This window comes from Botrytis sinoallii, assembly GCF_014898435.1.
Source record: "Botrytis sinoallii strain Bc 23 chromosome Unknown BSIN_017, whole genome shotgun sequence".
In the NCBI taxonomy this organism is placed as follows: domain Eukaryota; kingdom Fungi; phylum Ascomycota; class Leotiomycetes; order Helotiales; family Sclerotiniaceae; genus Botrytis; species Botrytis sinoallii.
This window is the reverse complement of record NW_024066044.1, coordinates 761846-783086: the sequence shown is the minus strand read 5'-3', so window position 1 is coordinate 783086 and position 21241 is coordinate 761846. Positions and strand designations below refer to the sequence as shown.

At 43.5% G+C, this 21241-nt stretch overlaps 5 protein-coding genes across 5 annotated transcripts; 2 read left to right on the top strand and 3 right to left on the bottom strand.

Annotated features, from left to right (window-relative positions):
- Nucleotides 1-809: 809 nt before the first annotated feature.
- Nucleotides 810-2878, bottom strand: EAF02_008913 (uncharacterized protein). The gene is made up of 4 exons (XM_038904961.1): nucleotides 1906-2878; nucleotides 1352-1852; nucleotides 1159-1302; nucleotides 810-1052 (listed from the first exon to the last, which is right to left on the bottom strand). Exons 1-2 carry the CDS (start codon nucleotides 2495-2497, stop codon nucleotides 1578-1580), a joined length of 867 nt encoding a protein of 288 aa, XP_038755371.1. The 5' UTR covers nucleotides 2498-2878; the 3' UTR covers nucleotides 810-1052; nucleotides 1159-1302; nucleotides 1352-1577.
- A 149-nt stretch (nucleotides 2879-3027) lies between these two features.
- On the top strand, nucleotides 3028-5142 carry EAF02_008912 (uncharacterized protein). Its single transcript, XM_038904960.1, has 5 exons — nucleotides 3028-3659; nucleotides 3711-3939; nucleotides 4013-4254; nucleotides 4358-4566; nucleotides 4622-5142. Exons 1-5 carry the CDS (start codon nucleotides 3372-3374, stop codon nucleotides 4959-4961), a joined length of 1308 nt encoding a protein of 435 aa, XP_038755370.1. The 5' UTR covers nucleotides 3028-3371; the 3' UTR covers nucleotides 4962-5142.
- A 141-nt stretch (nucleotides 5143-5283) lies between these two features.
- EAF02_008911 (uncharacterized protein) lies at nucleotides 5284-6504 on the bottom strand (the record flags this gene model as incomplete). Its single annotated transcript, XM_038904959.1, has 2 exons — nucleotides 5284-5504; nucleotides 5616-6504. 2 exons carry the CDS (start codon nucleotides 6502-6504, stop codon nucleotides 5284-5286), a joined length of 1110 nt encoding a protein of 369 aa, XP_038755369.1.
- Nucleotides 6505-9629: 3125 nt separating this feature from the next.
- EAF02_008910 (uncharacterized protein) lies at nucleotides 9630-14242 on the top strand (the record flags this gene model as incomplete). Its single annotated transcript, XM_038904958.1, has 6 exons — nucleotides 9630-10128; nucleotides 10184-10836; nucleotides 10957-12337; nucleotides 12418-13596; nucleotides 13683-13783; nucleotides 13859-14242. The coding sequence occupies 6 exons, from the start codon at nucleotides 9630-9632 to the stop codon at nucleotides 14240-14242; spliced, it is 4197 nt and encodes a 1398-aa protein (XP_038755368.1).
- Nucleotides 14243-14873: 631 nt separating this feature from the next.
- On the bottom strand, nucleotides 14874-20992 carry EAF02_008909 (uncharacterized protein). Its single transcript, XM_038904957.1, has 7 exons — nucleotides 18471-20992; nucleotides 17852-18383; nucleotides 17728-17749; nucleotides 17387-17556; nucleotides 17152-17337; nucleotides 16595-16978; nucleotides 14874-16546 (listed from the first exon to the last, which is right to left on the bottom strand). The coding sequence occupies exons 1-7, from the start codon at nucleotides 18727-18729 to the stop codon at nucleotides 15406-15408; spliced, it is 2694 nt and encodes an 897-aa protein (XP_038755367.1). The 5' UTR covers nucleotides 18730-20992; the 3' UTR covers nucleotides 14874-15405.
- Between the last annotated feature and the right edge of the window lie 249 nt (nucleotides 20993-21241).

The window sequence follows — 21241 nt, the reverse complement described above, 5'->3', positions numbered from 1 at the left end:
ACGTAATGATACAACGCAACAGAGCAAAAGAAGTTCACCGAGTGGTTATTTCCTTCAAAATCGTATCACTTTTTCATTCCAACCAAGCTGTCGGTACCTTGACAACAACCCGATAGATCCAGATTACTGTGTATGTAACTTATACCTCGGGAAAGTGCAGACGAACTGATATCGTTTGTTATGGGTTCTGCTGCGGTGCCAGTGTGGATGAAGAAGATAGTTTTCTTATGGTATAGGAACTTACTTGCCTTTCGAGGATTGATAATCTGTTTCTTCTGATAGGTATTCAGTCCTTGCAACCAACCTTTTTTTTTTTTTTTTTTTTTTTTCAGAGCAACTGTTAATCGTGTTATCCAAACAATCCTGCCGTGTTAATGTGGACGAGAAGAGTTCCCTATTCGAGAAATAGATGTTCAAATATCATGTCAAATCTCTCTGATAGGTCTTCGACCCTGACCAAACCCTTCCCAGCCTCCATTTCCCTCTTCGTCTTTTACTGCATCTATAGTTTGAAAAATTGTTGCTTTTGTTATTTACCTCGGAACTTTGTTGTCATCGTATTCCTACCTACTTTGTGTTCGTACACTTCCTGTCTTTCTGTTTATACCCCCCTCGTCATTAATACGTTGCAAAATTCCTATCTAGTAAACAACCCCTCGTTAGATCTCACGCGGAGAATAAATCACCAAACTTCTTTTGAAAGCGGGAGAATACCTAGCTACTATTCGGGCTTTTATACGAGACTATACTCTTTTAACAACATAATCACCTAGGGATGTGAGAATGTATGTTCCTTTAGCCGCAATACAGTGTTATGTTGATCTACCTGAATAATGAATCCCACTACATGATAGCTAGCTACCCTGTGTCGAGAAATGAGTCCATCTCACTCTAATGCATTCAAAAAGTTTTCTCCATTAGAGACTACAGAATACACGGAGTAAAAAGCTCTGCCAATATAGGGCTTCCTATCATCTCCTCTACCCCTCCCGGGGAATCAATTCTACCCGATCCGGTTCATTTTCAGACGGTGAGGCATTTCGAGAATTAGACTAGAAGCATTAATGTCACCATCGTGTCTCGTGGCTTTTGGTTTTTAGTTTTTTTTTAGTCTATTGACCAGGACAGGGCCAGCAGGGGAAGACGAGAGATTTTTACCTAGTCTGACTCTTCCCGTTCCTTGTCACACGTGCTTTATGCAGAAAACGGCCGCCATCGCTTTTTTTGATGCATGGATTATGAGAAAGCCACTCAAGTGTTTGATACATGGGTGGAAATGGTGGGAAATGATACTTAAATGAACTGGAATTAGTTAGGCAGTACGAAAATCCTGGTTGATGTGAAAGCTTACGAGCATTCAAGTTGTGTGCGGCAAACTTACCGCTGTTTTGCGAGGTATTGTGTTTCGTACCCAACCACCAACCACCAACCGCAGGAAGCCAAGGTTTAGATAATTATGATCTCCATGGAGTTTTAAGGAAGGAGGAAGAAAAAAGGAAGGCTTGAATTGAAATTTTTATTACAGCTTTGCATCTGCCGCATTGCCATTTTGTCGAGTCGGAGCTCTACTTGATAATTTATGGCCAAAGCTCTTCCTTCTTCCATTCCCCAATAATCTCTTCTCCCTTTCCAGCATCTCCATCGGGGCCGACGTAAGTAAATCTCCATCTCCTTGCTTTATCAGGTTCACTCAAATCAAGTTGTTCGATCTCCACAGGTTTGATAATCACAACCCTGAAATTCTTTCTGGAAGCTTCATCATTCAAATCAGTGACTTTTTGACCCAATTTCCAATTTGGATCGCTTGGTGGCTGCGAAACGGGTGTTCCAGGTATAGGATTTTTGAAAGAGCCTATAGATTGAAAGTTAGTCACAGTGTTCATCTAATGTCTACATTTTCTTTACCTCTCATTCCCGGGCTGATGTTGCCAAAGTGTGCAGTAAGTTCTTTTCCCCAACTCCAACCTTCTTTTCCATCTTCCTTCACAACTCTCATTCTCTCTCCAATCTTTGTCTTTACAGTTCGTGTTCCACTTGATTCTTGACCACTCCCTTCAATGTCTTGACCTACGATATAAGCCTCTCCCTTCACTCTCCATTGAGTCATGACTTCTTTGATCCAGAAAACTGCTTCGACAGGTCCACCACCACCACTACCCTGACTCTGTTCTACCTCTCCATGACCCTGTGAACTAGCAAAAAATTGGGGGACCTTCTCCATACGCACATCTGTGGTAAAAGTTGGAAGATCACTCTCGTAAACTCGATCATTCATAGGAGCATCGTTGTGTTTGTTCTCTGGAAGCTCGGCCCACATTCCTCTGTAGATGCAGTAACGAGCTCGAGGAAGATAAGGAGTAGGAGAGTCCTTGTCATTGCTTGGCTGTAATGATGAGAGAACAAATTCCGGGGAATCCATCTTGGAGAGATGGGAAAGGAAAAGAGGACGCCATGGAGCTTGACCGATGGATGCTGGAGTGGTGGTTGATGTAGACATTGTGCGAGCGAGACGCAAAAGTCGGGCAGAGGCTTTGGAAGCTATTTTGAAAGATTGATTTCGAGTCGTTGACGGTTGAGATGGATACTAGATAAATATATATCGTAGCTTTATGGACACAACAAGTGGCGAGATTTTGGCAGTTGGCTCTTAGTTCGTTGTGAAAGTTGATGGATGACGCATTGATTGAAGCTTCAATTGAACAATTCAAAGCTTATGGTGGGGTGATTACATCCCACCAAAACCACCTCTGGCACTAATATTAGTACCATCATCTACCTACCGACCTACCTACCCAACTATAAATCAACAAGATACGACTTTCAAGCCAAAACTATCTTCTCATGTTTGGGAATAGCTTCAATATCTCATACTTCAGATATCACATTACAAATGAGCGGTGATCATTGACCAAATTGACTTTGAATCACCCAGAGACAAGAAACCCCACATTCGGTGCATCATTGCCCGAATCCGCAAGAACATTTCTTTTACCCCAGATGACGATCACCATCAGGACCCCTCTTCCAAGCTGGAAAACATGGGGAAAGCTTCTCGATGTGGCAATCTGATGAATGAGTTAAGGTTCCTGAAAAGAATTTTGCCTCCAATTGAGGAGCTTGTTTATATTGCTTTCCTTAGGAGAGGGATGGATCTCACGGATTAATGCAACACACCGTCATTCAGTATGCGGAAAATGTTTGTATATATTCTTAAAATGTCTTCATCTGTATACTTTTGCCTGTCTTTCTACTCTTGGAAATCTTTTTTTTGATGGTTTTTCTCCGTTTTCAATTCTAAAATATTGTATACACATTGAAGCTCTCAAATTGTGAGATTCCATATCATTGCTCGGCTCATTCTCTCGCCCAAGATGCGTCTCATAATTGCTTCAACAATAGCACTTTTCTCCTCCCTCATAGCTGCGAAAGGACATCGTGGCTCTGATGTTGTTCCCGCTCCTCCCCGTAGCAATCATAAGACTTGCACGGTTCATCCCCTCGGAAACCATACAGACGATACTCCTCAAATCCTCAAGGCATTTACAGATTGTAATCATGGCGGAACCGTCGTATTTCCCAAAAACAAAGAGTATTGGATCGCGACAAGATTAAACCCAATAATTTACGATGTAACGATTGATTGGCAAGGAATTTGGACTGTATGTTTGGGCTATCTTCCACTCACGAGAGGTGTGCTAACGATCGGACAGTTGTCGGATAATCTCACATATTGGCGAAATAATTCCTATCCCGTCGCATTCCAAAATCACGCTGCTGGTGTTGTCTTTACAGGAGATCGTATTCATATTAATGGAAAAAGTACTGGTGGTATCAATGGTAATGGAAATGCTTGGTACAATGCCGAGAAAGCAGTTACGCAGCCAGGACGACCTATGCCTTTTGTCTTCTGGAATGTTAGTGAGGTGTTCGTCGAACATTGTATGTCACCTTTATTCTCTTCTGCTCTTCCGATACATGATCATCAAGCTAACAACACTTTCCGGAAATTAAGTTTCGATAAAGGATTCTCCTCTCTGGGCAATCAACATCATGAACGGTACTAATATGTGGTTTAACGATATGCTCGCCAACTCGACCGCCTTAAAAGTACCATATGGAACGAACTGGGTCCAGAATACCGATGGCTTTGATACTATGGATGCGAACAACGTCAAATTAACCAATTTCTGGTATCAGGGAGGCGACGATTGTATTGCCATTAAACCAAGATCTTATAATATTTGGGTTCAAAATGTACCTACCCCTCTCTTCATCGATTGATTCGATTCATATCCTCTGATCCCACTTCTACCTCTACAATCTAACTCATAACCACATAACTGATCTGAACAAATAGGTCACATGCCACGGCGGCAACGGAATCGCAATTGGTTCTCTCGGTCAATACGTCGAAGACTCGTCCGTCGTAAACGTTACTGTAAAAGACGTTAATATCATCTCCTACAATCTTGACATGCACAACACCGCATACATCAAAACATGGATAGGTTTCCAAGCTCCACAAAGCGGATACGAAAGTGCAGGTCTCCCCCGAGGCGGCGGCTGGTATGTTTCCTCCCCTCCCCTCATCTCTTCCCCCTAAACTAACACCCAAATCCAGGGGTAACGTAAGCTCTCTCCTCTTCGAAAACTTCCACATCGAAGGCGCCGCCATCGCAGCCGGCATCTCCCAGGATTCTGGAAACAACGGTTCCTACGCCGGCACTTCCAAGTTTCTCATCTCCGACATCACGTTCCGCAATTTCACGGGATATTTGACTGGTGCGAAAGGAAACAGAACGGCGAGTGTTAGTTGTAGTAAGGTGTATCCGTGCTATGGAATTGAGTTTGAGGATTTCATGGTCGCCTATGCGCAGAATGTGACGGCGGCGAATGCGACGGGGACGTGTAGTATGGTTGCGAAGGATGGAGTGGAGGGAATGCTGGGGAGTGGATGTTAGTGGTGATGAAGGGGGTGGTTGCTGTTTTTAAATAATGCGATTTGCGTCTGTGACTAGGAATATAAGTTTCAATCAAATTTGATATATTGGCTTGCTATGGATGTACTGAGATACTCCAAAGACTCAACCAGGTACTTGTTATACTCTTCGCTCACATTTGTCCTTGATGTAGTATTGTGATCATCTCACAAGCGCTTCTTCCTTACAGACGCCTATAATGCCGTTAGTTCAAGGAACTTTTATTTTAAAAGAGTTCCTTGTGCACTGATAGGTTTGTATGAAGGCCCATTCCAACCTTCATCACGATCCTGGCATTCTTCATTTAATCCTCATCCTCCTCTCCCCAGTCCATCTCGTCGTCATCATCACTACTCTCATCCAAATCCACCATTTGGTCATCGTCCTCTTCTTCAACCAATCCATTGCTCTCTTCACCCACTGGATGACCTCTTAATTTCCATTTCAACTCCATAACAACCAACATAGGACCTTCTCCCCTCTCCATCAAATCTTTTCTTTCCCGACACTTATCCCCATTCTTCCCTTTCGCAGGTTCCGTCCGCTGACAAGCATTGCCCACACAATAGGGACAGACTTCACTCCAATGCACCACCTTACCTCTCCACTCTCACATCTTCACATCCCCCAACTCACCCTTTGCAGCTTCATCCCCCGCACGCGCATTTGTATATTTACGCGTACTCAAGACACCTCTTTTTCCCATCGGAAATTCCCACGTCCGGGCCCACTCCACAATCATTTTCAACTCCTCTCTCTTCTCCTCGCTCGTCTCAAACTCCATCTCTAGCACCTCGAGCTGCGGGAATCCCGCAAGCGACGCGCCCCATTTCCCAGCTTGCCAGGCGGGCGCCTCGCCGCGGCGCGAGCGCTCCATGTCTCCGCGCATGCTGGCGAGATCGGCATTGCCGCGGTAGGGATTGATGGCTAGAGCTTCGTTTCGCTCATTCCACCACCAGTCGCCTCTTCGGATGGTGAGTTTGAGATGGGTGATGTTTTGGAGATAGTGTGCGGAAGTGAGGGGACGGAGGAAATCTTGGAGCCAGTAGAGTTGGGTGTGGAGATGGATGGATCTGAGGAGCGCGAGCTGGTAGTCTGGGAGCCGGGGGAAATAGGAGTGTTCGCTGCGGGGAGGCTTAGCGGAGGGGGGATGTCGCGCGTGCCAGAATACGTGGGGGATGGATGTCGAGGGGAGGTGGTAGGTTTCGAGGTAGATGCGTCGACATGTTCGGAGGAGGGAGAGGTGCAGTTTTGTGCGGCATGTGAAGCCTGGGCGTGCGTAATTGGTGTTGGGGTCGTAGTCTGTGTTTGGGATTGGAGTGGGAGTGAGAACGTAGGAGAAAATCAGGGAGCGTATTTCGGCTGGGATGACGCCGGAATAGAATGGAGAGAGAAGTTGGAGGCGGGGAGTAGTGGGTTTGAGATGGATGTTTCTTGGAGGTGGAGTGGGGAGTTGCGAGGCTAGATCACTGGCAGGAGTGGTAAAGTCGAAGGTAAAGTGGTTATTCCTGGTCTGGTTATCCATAGTTGAACTATGGTCTATTGGGCTGAGGTTTTGATGTTCGTTGTTAGTATTCTTGAGAGATAAATTCCCATATCAGTGCTGCGTAATGAAGTGTGTGAAAGAAGGTGGAAGAGAGGGTGTCAGAGAAGGATAAAAGAGTAGAACGCCCATTTCGGTGGACTTATATCATAGACGACTCATGCTGTGCCGTTGTCACACATGCATAGGTTATGGTTGCCTAAAAAGCATCAACGAGTTGAACTGAAGATTGCTCAGGACATGGGTTCTGTCTCCAATAACTCATTGACTTGACTCATTTATGTTGAAAAAATTGAACCCAATACAACCTTTTCAAACAACTTGCCCCAACTATGGGTTGTAAAGTTAACAAGTAGCATAGGGAGTTGCTCGTGAGTATGTCGTCACCTGATGAAGCTATCTTCATGAAATGGTACTCTCCAATCATATTTCGAGATTCAAGTATTCCGTCAAAGTGATTATCAAAACCAATCATAGACTATTTAAGTACCTAATCCTTCATCGTCTAAAATGGATTTCATATTTTAAGATACTAGCGTGGCTTGATGTATTGATATTAACCGGAATCACGATGAAGTTTTTTCTGATGCACAGCACCTTCTAACTCAACGCTCTTTTTCTTTAGCTACCCCTCAATCCGTACACCCACCAACGAGAGGAAACACAACCAAGCGCTGATGAACTGATAAGAAATCCCTTCATCGATAAGGAATGCCAAGTCATGGATCGGCATGTATGGGACCACACGTCCGTTTGCACTCCTTATGCAATCTGGAGAAAAGCACTGGGAAGGAAAAACCGAACCGCGAATATTATATTCTAATAGGAACTCCCCATGCTAGGAATACTAGGAATACAGGAATAGGAATACAGTACGAGTACTGTAATTCGAATTGGGAAAGAAAACCATTCTAGCATTCTGATCCTCTTGATGTCTAGGTATCTTTATAGCCAATTCTTCTTAATACGAGACCCCATGGGCCCATCAAAGACTAGTGGACTAATAGATAGACATTGCAGTGCAGCTCAACACCCCTAGCTTTTTTCTCCTGCACATACCTAGATATTTAGCTGGGTGCTAGGTAGCTTGGGCGACACCTGCCAGCCTCATAAATAGTGCTCAGTGCGAGGTGCATCCATGTGCCTGAAGAGCGTTGAATAGACCGTTACGCTAATTTTGAAGCCAAAAATGCAATTATGACCTGATTCTTATTCAATAGCGTCTTATGGTTTGGATACAGGATGAGTAGAGGAATGAGAGGGCATTGGATCACATGCTAAACATGTGGTACAGTAATTGAAAGAGAGTGATGGTGAAAGATCAAAAACTACAATCGAAAATAGACAAAACCAAATCAGAGAATACTTTTTGGCCCTTGTGTAGGTACTCAATCTGTAATTAGCGTCTTAGGGCTACGCCGCTCCAGCGCCGGCAGTTCAGATCATCCATTGCAGGTGCTGATTGAAGTTTGGATACTGAATTGGATCGTATTACTGTGGCGTTGCATATCAAATTAAGGGAACAACGTGTTGTCCTCGCGTTGAGCACGAATATCTATCACATTGATAGATTTTGCTTTCTCTTGGAAAAAGCCTCGGTCCATATCGGCCATATATGAATTCTAGCATGTTCCTTGTACTAGACACACTAGATAGAGTAGCCAATGTAGAATTTTCCATGCTCTGTAGGCTCTGGAGTTGGTATTGGATGGGGTTTCATCGTTTTGTTACTGATGAAGGGGTTGCTTCGGTTCCTGGTCAATTTGTTAGTAGGTATATACTCGAGTAGGACCCTCGCTTTGATGCTACTATCTAACGCCTTCTCTTCTTATATCTGTGAAAATAACATAGTTTTGAATCATATAACAAGTAGTTACTATGCATCTAATGATGGTATTTATCTGTATTTATCTGTTAACTTACTCGGTCCTCTCGGTCTTTAAAATTCCTTTCACATCTGACAGACCAATTTTTATGCCGCTGTGGCACAGTCAAATTCTCTCGGTTCTGTAAGTTGATCACCTAATATATCACTCCAAAGGGTCTAGATTGATCGAAACATCAAGGTAGCCGCTAAACTCACCCTATGGAACTTTCCCTCCAGGGTTTTTTTTCTTTCTATTTTTCTATCCGTTTCTCAAAGGGAGGGGGGAGGGGCTTTAAAATTCAGCATACGGATGTTAATCGGGAAAATCTATCGTGATCAATAATATCCATTCTTGCCCACTTGTAAAGAGAGAAAAGAGTAAAAGAGGAGAAGAAGAGAAATATCTTAACGTTCACCAAAAGGGAATCGAAACAATTCCAAGTATTTCGAGTGTTCGACAGCAAAAGAGAAAGGAAAGGTTTCGAGGAGCCTTCAACCTCATTCATTCAGTCATCCATACACATACACATACACATACACATACACATACACATACACATACACATACACATACACATACACATACACATACACATACACATACACATACACATACACATACACATACACATACACACATACATGCCATCTATCCATCCATCCATCCGTCCATCCATTCATTTATTGTTCGAATGCGTCTTCTCTTCACACTACATGAAGCTATAGCTTCAAATTCATTTCAATTCCCCTCATCTAAGGTTTATCATCTAAAATCGTCATTTAGCTTGCAAACCCTACCGCTGTTGATTCTGACTATTCCTCGCCTCAAGAAACACTGTTCTTCTTGTCGTCTTTCTTTAATCCATTTGATCTATCCCAACCCTATTGAAACAGATTCTAGGAATAAGCAATAACAGTATATCACTCCTCATCGATACTCACTCATTACCTCCACCAACCACCCACATTCACTCTTCGCTTCAAAGATCTCCCCATACATACATACATACATACATACCCGTGGACACTTACTGCCTCCACCGAAACCTCTACCCAACCGACCGCCTACCAATATGTCAAGATCCTAGCAGTTTTATCTCAAAACCAACAACACCCACAAAGATTCACTGCCGGAATACTTCCCTGTCGATTTTACATTGGGCATTGGCAAAGGAAGTGACATTTCAACATCTTTGTGCTGATGGACCTGCGGAATTTCTGAAAAATACATAAACATTCGATGTCACCCAGGTCAAGGAAGGCCCAAAAACTTATGCTGTCTGATTCACCAACCCATACACAGTCGCCTTTACGAGACGCCGAATATTGTCAATCAAGCGCCAATGAGGAAGATCTACTTGATTCCGAATCTGATACCCCAGGAGAACATGAAGAACTCAATACAATAGGTCTTACAGACTTTCTAAATTTCGACCCTAAACCCACTCTAATAGTTGATCTTTTGCGCCATAATGCCCTTGGAGATAATTTGGATCCAGAATACATGAACAAAGCTTTCCAGTCCAATATTCTTCTCACGAGTACCATATCTACAAACTCTGAAGAACAGACTTCTCCAACACTTCATTCTGGGGGACCTGCCTCTACAACCTTCAGATCTCTAATCAAGGACTTCGTCCAGAAACAAACCAGTGAAGATTACCCAGGCCAATCGTTTTCATACAATGGGTTTCTCTGGTCTGGATTCACAATCAGGAAGAGATGGGTTTTAATTTGTGGTAATAAAATTGATGTTGAGTTGAGAGATCTTATATTTAGTAATTACCCTCACAGCCAAAAGGAACTTTGAGTACCACCTTCTCCGACAAGACAATTGCAGCCTTAAAGATGTCCAAGTGTCAAATTTAAACAGCCCGGCAAGTGGCGCACAAAATCAAAATGAAGATGTCATTATGAGTGAGATGGTCGGGGGACCATCCTCAGATTGGGCCACCGAGTCTCCAGTTGCAGACTGGACAATCGAGCGTCCCGAAGGTTATCTCTCTGATCACATCGTCTTCGCTCGAGGTGTGGACTGGTCTTCGACACCTTTAGGTCCCATGAACAGCTGGTCGCCCGAATTTCGCCAGATCGTCAACATGGTGATTGCCAACCCCCACCCTGCTGCTATTTTCTGGGGCGAAGAGTTGACCGTATTGTACAATCAAACTTACGCGGAGACTGTAGCTGGTCAGAAGCATCCACGTTTGATGGGGACAGGCGCTCGAGGTCCTTTCGCAGAGATTTGGGAGGAGGTTGGCGAGATTTTCAATGAATGCAGACGGACAGGGAGAGGAATCGCCATGACAGATCAAATGTTACCCCTAGAGCGTCAAGGTTTTGTCGAGGAAACTTTTTACTCCTGGAGCTTGACGCCCATCTGGAAAGCCGGCCCTAGCCCTGAGCTCCTGGGCGTTTACAACGCACCCTTTGAGACGACCCAAAAGGTAGTGAGCAATCGAAGGATGAGAACACTCTTGAAAGTCGGCGAAGGCAGAAGAAAGAAACAGCTCTTGCTCAATCTGTGTCGGATTTTTGGAAATTGATTGCTTGGCGGTCTTGCCGAGAACGAATATGACTTCCCATTTGTTTTGCTTTACTCGGTCCTCGATGATATTGAGAATGATGCAACATCGTCGAGAGGGTCGATTTCTTCTGATAGTTCTACGAGTATCAAGTCGGTTATTTTAGAAGGCTCTTTAGGTGTTCCAGAAGGACATGTAAGCGCTCAAAGCAGACTCGATCTAAAGAGACATCTGGGAGGATATGTGCCAGCCTTGAGAGAGGCCATGAAAACACGCCAACCAACTTTGTTATCACTTTCGGATAGTATGCTTCCAGTCGGCTTGACACGAGGATATAACTGGAGAGGGTTTGGCGAGCCGTCACGAGAGGCTGTGGTATTGCCACTGAGACCAACTAATGCTGAAAATACTTTGGGCTTTTTAGTTATTGGTGTGAACCCTAGGAGACCGTATGATGCCGATTACGAATCTTTCGTCAAAATCTTGAACAGACAATTGGCAAATTCCCTAGCCTCGGTCACACTTTTCCAGGATGAAATCCGACGTGGTACCGATGCTGCAGAAATCGCTGCTGCTGAGCGTATGAAACTCTCTGAAGAGTTAGCTTTTCAGAAAGGAAGATTGCAACGTATAGCCGAAGTTTCGCCTGTCGCTTTATTTTCAGTTGATAGCGATGGTACATTGCTCGAAGCCAACGATCGTTATTACGAGATTACGGACCTGCCTCGCGACACGGCTTCTAGAATGTCTTGGATGGATACGATTGCTCCATCTAGCATTCCGACTATGATGAAGGGTTGGGAGAAACTCACCACTCGTAATCAGCCGTGGTCTGGTGAGCTTCAACTCGTCAAGCCATGGTATGATCCTATCACTGGTGATGAGTATGAGAATTGGATTCTGGCGAGTTACCAGCACGAATTTTCTTTGGATGGAAGTATCAAGAGCATCATGGGATATTGCACCGATATCACGCTCCAAAAAAGATTCGCTAAAGAAATGGAAGATCGTGCAGAGCTCTCTGAACAACTTTTACTTCGCACAAACCAGGCCAACGAAATCGAACGAAACTTCAGAAGATTCAGTGATCTTGCTCCTGGTGGCCTAGCTATTCTCGATCCAGAAGGGAGACTAACCTACGCGAATGAGCAATGGTTTCATATCTCTGGTCTCGCAAAAAGCGAAACCTTAGCAGAAATTCCCTTCTCATGGATGAATGCAATATACGAGTTGGACCGACCGAAGTTTAGATCGCAATGGTTCGCGCTGGTAGAGAAAGCTACTCCATTTGTAATAGAAACACGTATGGAACAACCATGGGTAGGGGACATAGCTGGGAGTACATTGACTATTCAGCGCTGGGTATTGGGTACATTTTCTGGAGAGAATGATGAGAACGGAAAGCTGAAGAGTGTGATGGGCTGTAAGTTTCATAGGACTTTTTCTTCTCTGGCAACAACTAAATCTATGACTTTATAACTGATCTTTACTGACACAACATAGGCTCAACAGATATCTCCAGAATAAAATGGGCCGAAGAGATTCAAGACAGACGACTAAAAGATTACGAAGAAACAAGGCGCCAGCAAAATTCATTTATCGACATAACAAGTCACGAAATGCGCAATCCACTCAGCGCTATCGTTCAATGTGCAGATGGTATCTCATCATCTTTGAAACAATACAGAGCAGCAAACAAGGATCTGGAGGAGCGCGATTGTCAACTCGCGACTATCTTGAAAGATGGTATAGATGCCGCCGAAACAATTCAACTTTGTGCTCAACACCAAAAATCAATTGTTGATGATGTTTTGATGATTTCCAAATTAGATTCAAATCTGCTTACAATCACACCTGTCTCTACTAAACCTGTAGAGGTGGTAAAGCTAGGACTCAGGATGTTTGCCGGAGAATGTCAAATGAATACCATATCTCTCAATTTAGACATCAAAAAGTCATTTCAAGAGTTGAAAGTTGACAGTGTCATGCTCGACTCAAGTAGGTTGACTCAAGTATTGATTAATCTCATGACAAATGCTATCAAATTCACCAAGGACGAGAAGACACGAGAAATCCATGTTTCCATAAGTGCCTCCCTGGAACCACCTTTATTAGAGTCATTGGCCAATTTCGAATACTTCCCATCTCCTACCAGGTTTTCGAAAGCAAATATTACCGATAGCGAGGAATGGGGTAGAGGTCAAATCATATATCTTCGATTCGAAATAAAAGATACTGGTTGTGGGTTAACACCTGCCGAGAAGAAGAACTTGTTCACACGTTTCTCTCAAGCATCGCCTCGAACTCATGTGCATTATGGAGGATCTGGCCTTGGACTGTTTATCTCACGTCAACTTACCGAATTGCAAGGTGGAGAAATTGGCGTGGCATCAGAGTTTGGGGTTGGGAGTACTTTCGCTTTCTACATTAAATGCCGTCGTGCATTGATAAGGGCAAAAACTCTGGATGTTGAATCGCAGATGAATTCGGATCTGGAAGCTAATGGGCGACTTGCGACGAATGTTCCGAAAAGCATCAAGGACCATGAAGAGAACATGTTGAATAAGCTCCTGGATTTGAAGGAGAAGGGAAGATTACCTACTAATCGCAACTCATTTGGGTTTGAGGAGGAAGAAAGCCAGAAGGCAAAAACGAACAAGACTCCGGATTTTCTCAGGCCTAGTTCGTGGAGTGTAATTGATCGTGGGAGGATAATTTTAGTAATCAGAAGGTCTTGGCGGCACAAATGAAGCGGTTGGGATGTACAGTTCACGTAGCAAATCATGGAAAGGAAGCTGTTGAGTTTATAACTCAGACGAATTGGATGAGCGAGAGAGTGGATCATTCAAATGTGGTTGTATCAAAAAAGGTAAGATGGCCCCTTTTCACGTTCCTTTTCTTGCCATATTTCCCCATAAGATTTATGCTAATACCCAGCCCACAGAGCACCAGCATTCCGAACCAAACCCAAGACCCTTCACAGCTGCATCAGCAATCACGACCACAAAAATCTCCCATTCCTCTCACCCTCATTCTTCTCGACATTGAAATGCCCGTGATGGACGGTCTCACATGCGCCAGGGAGATACGCAAAATGGAAAAGAATAGAGAACTGATAGGACATGTGCCAGTTGTGGCAGTGACTGCCAACGCGAGAGCAGAACAAATTCAACAAGCGTTGGAGGCCGGTATGGATGAAGTTATGACGAAACCCTTTAGGATTACGGAGTTGGTGCCAGTCATTGAGGGGGTGCTTGTTAGGCTTGGGGGCGAGAAAGAGGGACCGCGCCAGGAGAAAGGGAAAGGGAAGGGACAAGACAACGGCTAGGAGGGATTGGACTGGAAACGAAAAAAAAAAGAAAAGGAGGCACTCATTCTATTAGATAGAAAGGAGATGCAATCACGGAAACGAACAAAAGAACACACGGGTAAAGAAACCGAGGAATCAGAGGATGAAGAAACCGAGCAATGTAACGCAAGGAAACGAAGCGCGACGTAAAATACACGCATGATACGATACCTTTATGAGCATATATGGGAGAGGGGGGATCTTTTTTTACTTTGCTTTGCATTGCGTGGTGCACAGCGATCGATGGACTTGGTTTATAATAAATACCCTTTTGCATATCGAGTTGGACGATGAAAGGAAAGGAAGGGATGGAAGGAAAGGGAAGGGAAGGGATTGTATGAGCATATGAATGATTAGATGTGAACAGAGATAAGATAGGATATGAAAATCAGAATTGGAATTGGAATTGGAATTAAAATGGAAGAGATGATGAGGATGAGGATGAGAAAGATATAGAAGGGGCTATTTGAGTTACTTTTTGGTTACTTATTTAGCCTTTCTAAATCATACACACATAATTAAGAGTTAAAAATTACAAAATGTTTTTTATTTTATAAAGAGATGAATGTGATATGATTTTTGGGAGTTTCCAATAAGTTAGGTAGGTATTGTAAGAGCGCAATCTATGTTCCATTCACTCGAAACAATCATTTTTCAATATCAACATATCCTTGAATAGGAGAAAAGGGGGTCGATTCATCTTCCAGCCAACCTTCACTCTTTACCATCCCCAAAACTTACCATCCATTCCTTCCAAACCCATTTTAGTCTCAAAAAACGAACCAACTATCGAAGACGAATGTTTTTTCTACTCCAAATTATTTACCTTATCCGTACTAATATGCTCCATCTTTTTCCATACCATACCATATCATCCCAAATACATATCTATATATAATGAATCATTGGTACATACAATCCTCATCTTATTAAAATCAAAATATTCCACTGTGACAAGAACACAGGTATCCCACAAAACTCCTAAGCTGAATTCATGCCAGGCTCCTGTTTCCGCCCCGACCATGATCATTGATCATCATAACCCTAACCACCCTGTCAAAGCCCGACAGAATCCCTTCTCAACTCCATCCTAGTATCATCGTATTACATCATATCGTATTATATCAAAACACCCATAGCAATTATGAGAACCAGTCGTCATCCCTAAACCCTCTATTAGCGCCCCCGCCACCCCCTGCACCTGTATTACCACCGCCGTTCCTAGAATTGGGGTTGCCATTATCATAAAACTGGTTGCCAGTCCCGGTACCTAGATCACCACTCAAGCTATGACTATGCCCTGTACCGATACCAACACCTCCACCCATCCAATTCTCAAACCCAACTACTAAGCTCGCTTGGTCCCGCAACCACCAATCCTGGCTTTGAAATAACTGCTCCACTCCACCGAACAGTGTACTAGGGCTAACGTTTCTATTTGCACTTCTATTCCCACTAGTCAATGGGCTATTATTAGCCGTAGAAGTAGCATTCGTGATACTATGAGCGAAAGGTTGAGTCGGGTTGGTATAGATTGTACGAGAGAGGGGATATGCAGAGACAGGTGACATATGAAGGGGATTTGTTGTCGTAGAATATGAGATGGAATCTGTATGATCGGATGGTGGCGAGACAACATTTTGGAGTCTGGGCAGCGAAGACTGCGCTGATAAATCGCTTATCAAACTCTGCGCAAGTGGAACTTCTGAATCGAGAGGATAGCTATACAAACTCTGTTGTAACTGGGTTTGACTTCTTGCAAGGAGCGGTTGAGAATGCACAGGAGTCTGGAAATGAGTAGGTGACGATGATGATGATGGTGTAGTCGCTATTATCTCTGCTTTCGGCGATGGAACATCGGCTGTCGAGAAATACCCAAACTTGCTATCAGTACGAGAGAATACAGCAGACGCTTCTGTGGGAAGATCGATATTCCATTTTCGAGCCAGAACAGAGAGGATTGAAAGAGTACGGCGTGCACAGAGCCAATCATCAGCAATTTCCTCGAGATGTTTGACTCCGTGAATTATGTCTCTCTTCGCTGTCTTTTCTGGAAGATTCAGGAGGTGAATTGTACAAGCAGAGTGAACAATATAAACTGCTATGTTGCAAATTTGTCGAAGTCCATATATACGCTTGTAAAGACGCATTAACTTGGATATCGAGCCAGCAGCTTGTGTGCAAAGTTTTCGGGGAGATACATGTGTCGGTAAAGGCGATGTACTTGGATTGTATTTGAGGAACGGCCGAAATAGATGGATGTATAAAAGATGGAAAAACATGCTATAAAAAATCAGTAATGAGTTGAAGTTTAGATATAGTACTGCGTACTGCATAAGAAGGACGTTAGGTAATTGTCCTTCCTTTGGTTCAAATTCCTTGGGTAAATCTCTTTTCCAAGTTTCGAGTCTTGTTTGTAGTTCGCTAAGCTTTTTTAACTCCTGTGATCTTCCAACACCCCTTTCAACATTTTGTGGATGGTAAAAAAATGTGAGAAGATCACTACTAATCTCACACAGACTCGAAATCTGTAAAGCTACAGCTCTTGTCCTTGATGGTTGGGAGTTTAATTGACCAATTCCATTATCTGTGTAAGGTGACCAGATTTCATCGTCATCGAATTTTTTAACGTCATATTTTGGGACGGTGATGTCAGTCACCGATAACAGAGGAAGTCTTCCTAGATAATTCGAAAAACATTTGTCAAAGAGAAAGCTATCGAGGAGAATCAGTAATTGGTTATCAAAGAACGAATTTCAAGAAAATGAGGAATTAATATTGCATTAGAAGTAAAAGCTAGGAGTTGAAGGACCAGAAAAATCGGACTTGTGGTCAGGGAACAAATTAAACAATGATGAAAAAGAATATATTGAATCAGTTCAACATACCAGCCCCAAAATGTGACTCTTCTAACATCGATTTCGTCTTCATCAACGGGAAATTCCTTTGGACTGTTTTTATTGATTCCGGAATCCAGGTTAAGACCCATATCTTGAGCCATTCGGAATGCCATTCCAGAGTAGACCCAACCTTTTCCTTCTCGGCCTGCACCTGCCTCACGAACTGACATCAAGCTGCCATCATGTTAGATACACATATTTGAACATAAGGATAAATACTCACCAGAGAGCTTGTATGGTAGTCAATCTCGGTTTTTCGAACTCTTCATTCTCAATAAATAGTCTTTTCGCTTCCGCGAAATAATGATCACCTTTAGTAGCGGTATCACCTGGATCTGCACAGGCTTGGGGAGAGTTTGTAAAATGACACCCCAGAGCCAGCATAGCATTGACCTGAGAGTCGTTAGGAGATAATCACATTGAAAGCTGAGTCTTCACTAACTAATAATGATGAAACAGTACATTGTTCTTTTTGGAGTCACTGGAGGTTTTCCCTGGATCCCGTTAACCCTGGTTGTTTTGAATGTGGAACACAATGAGCCAGTGTCTGGCAAGTAAACATACCAGAAGGAAGTCCTTGTAAAACCTAGTAATATCAATCAGTCAGTAATTCTTGAAGCAAAACAAGACGATGGGAAAGTGAAATGGGCCAGCTTCGAATCGGGGAGTATGGAAAAAGAAAACCCACAGCGTTTTACTCAATGTCGTAAAATATGGATAGTGCCATGTAAAATACATATTAATCAAATGAACGATGACCTCTGTATCACTTGTGACTGTAGTCCATGACAGGAGAGGTTCCTCTTGTTGAGTCGTTTCCAAAGCGTCCCCATGTTCAACACTCGCTGCATCGAGATAAATTAAATTCGAGGTGCCTCCCAAGAACCTTACCGAACCATTTTCTAACCTCAATTCACCCATCTTTCCCGATAATTGAGTCTCGAAGGTCGGCAAACTAGATGATGTCCATGCCATGTTATCGTCCATATCATCATCATCGTCTCCGAAGGCTTGGTCTTGTTTCAGAATGTTTTCTGCTACATCATCGAGACTTTCACACGTCCGAATTTGGCGGACCAGATTTGGCACATCTTCTTCGGCGGCATTCAATATCGCTTGTATCAATGTTTGTAGAGTAGAATTTCGAGTCTTCAGACTATCGATCTTTTCTTTATATACGCCTTTTCTTCTATGGTCTGATAAGGGATCGTATACACATTCTGTCAATTCACAATGTCAGTCCAAGTACTCAGCTAGTCTTGCAGGCCAATTGCCACCGATCAATTGAAGATATGAGATGAACATACCAGTCCCATATACACTTGAGCAAGCTGCGCAACTTGGTGTGTTTCCATCGCATTTAGATTTGCGCTTTCTACATGCGACACAAGCTGTTGAAACACACCTTCTCTTAATCGCAGCGGCATCTCTGCTACTCCTCGATCTTTTATTCGACGTCGAGCTTTCCCGATCAGTCGTCACATTACTCTCCGGTTTGATCTTGACATTATTCAACGAGGACGACGATCCTCCATCAACATGACCCGCATCCCGTACGTCAGCCATCCAGCGCGAGAGAGGGGCACGATCCTCAGCTTATCCCCTCGACGTTATCCGTATCAATCCGTTGATGGGTATTGATGCGATGTGGTGCGCTGCGGGTCCCTGGTAGCCGGTAGACAAGGCTTATCCGATCCGATAAGTATTTACGGAGTACACACGCGCGGACCTATCCTTTCTAGCTGCCAATTCTGAGGGAATGTTACCCTAGACCATTAACCCTTTTGAAGCTGTAAGCAGAGCTGTTTCCTATCTCCGTCCTTCCTACGTTAAAGCGATAGGCACAAATATACTCGGGTCCTTATCGCAACTAATCGTTCCATGGAACTTTTGGCCGTGTTCAAGAATGTACAAGTAGAAGAAGAATCCTCCTTCGAGTTGGTTTCCTGGAGATTGAAGTAATGATTCTTCCTAGATATGGAGATGATTCTCATATGGGCAGATAGGTATGTTCTCTCATGAAGCGCAATGCCCAAGTAAAGCAAAGAAATGGAATGCTGCTGCCATCAATCTTCTAGATTGATAAGAGTGGTTGACTTGTGATTGGGGGAGGGGGGATGTAAAGAGTGGAGATATCAATTGGATTCGAGGAAATTTCTAATGCATAGATCTGATTGGTCAAGACAGATTATCAATAAGGTCAACAGACAAAATGTCTAAACGCATGTAGATTACTTTCTTTTGCTCACTCCAACCCAACATATATCCAACATTTCTATTAAATCTTTCAATTCAATGTCATGTTGCTTCCTCAATGTAACTCTTATTAATTTCGGCGATAATAAAGTATGTGTCTCCGAATTGATAAAATCGATGCTATTTAATGTACGTAGTGTCCGCTTGCCGCTGAGGGGGTTTTCTCTATTGCGGGCATCATTCTCTCAAGCTCGTCAAGATCCTTCCTTTTCCTTATGCCCTGTAGGGCCGCGCTATCTATCTATCAAATTATTACTGTCGCTACTGCTTGTCAGCACTGATGGAGGAATCATTCTCACTTGTGCTGACGGCCTTGGTCCCTTGGTTCCTTGTGCCCCAGCCTTGCAGACACACAATGCCCTTGCACGCTTCAACGCGTGCAGTGAGCATTTTGGCCCTGCATTTACGAGTCTTATTTTCTTCAAAGATCGGCGACTGCAGGTAGATGCACCATGAATAACAGTCCGCAAAAGCCTTAAAGCTTCATTTGTGGCTATGTAAGCTTCGAGACTCTCCAAACCAAGAGATGCCTAGGTGCTAGAGCAGAGCTGACGATATCGTCATATTATCCCATACGCTCGAGATTTCCACTAGCTGAGCCCCATGGATCTCAGTTGAGGCGTGATTGGCATCTATGTTTATAAAGAACCGCTGTGCCGCATTCTCACCGTATAGGATCTCATAATCCCTCTCACTGCCATGTCTTATACGCAATCAACATAGGTATGGATATATCGTTTTGGGCTAGCCCAGACAGTTGACCGTTAACCTTAAGCCAAACCCGTCATGACGAATTCGGGATCCTGATCCTTCGCGACTACATCGAACCAGATGGACTTTATGGTGATAAGTATGTATATCCGGACAAGCACTCTCGACTGGCAGTGGACGGAATTCCGAGATCTATGTCATCATCGTCGACTCATCATACAATCCTGTCCTCTTTCTCAACTAGTATGAACCCCTGTCGACATTCGAGATTCCAAAGGAAGAATTAGTTCTGAGTGAGATTCTTGGCAACCACATATTTCCTTGTCGAAGCAAATCTTGGACATTGAAAGATGGGGTGTTCCTCACCCAAAGCGATGCGTTGTTAGTGTAGTATCGCATTGTCACATTGCTTGTTCTCCGAAAGCTAGGAGTTAAGGACGTCGAATGTTTCATTGTTGATGGTAATTCTAGACATTGGTGTCGATATCGTTGCGACTGGACATGGAGCTCCCAAAGTTCTGTGACTTGGAAGTAATCCGGAAGCCGGCGGAAGTAAACTCCATGTCTACTTAAATTCCTTGTCTACTGCTGACACGGAAAGAATCCGCAGTACGTTTTATTTTCAACGCCCTCTTGGACACCGACAAAATTGCGCAATCTTCACTAGTTTCTGAATGCCGCTCAGTCGACGAAGTATCAGATCAAAGTTTGTTGTGGCATAGTCTACTCATTCTCGTTTAAGATTTGTAGGAAGAATGTTCAACCGAATAACATCATTGCAATAAGGATTCGCATACAATATAGCAAGACATTTCTCATAGCAATGATGACCGAAGTATACACTTGTCAGGCTCATAACTCTATTTGGTCATTCGAGAACACAGACGCCATTTTGTTCTCCAATTCAACAGTCATCGTATTACTATTGCTATATATGCTCATCAATTTGATCCGCAAAAGGGTATTTTTTACACTGCCGTTTTACCTTAAAAATCGCCCAGAAACTCCATATGGCTATGCTTGTCATTTTCGTCCACTCATACGATCACGCTCGGATCCGACCCGCCAATCATAACCCATACCCCCATCCTACCAGTCGTACATTTCCGCA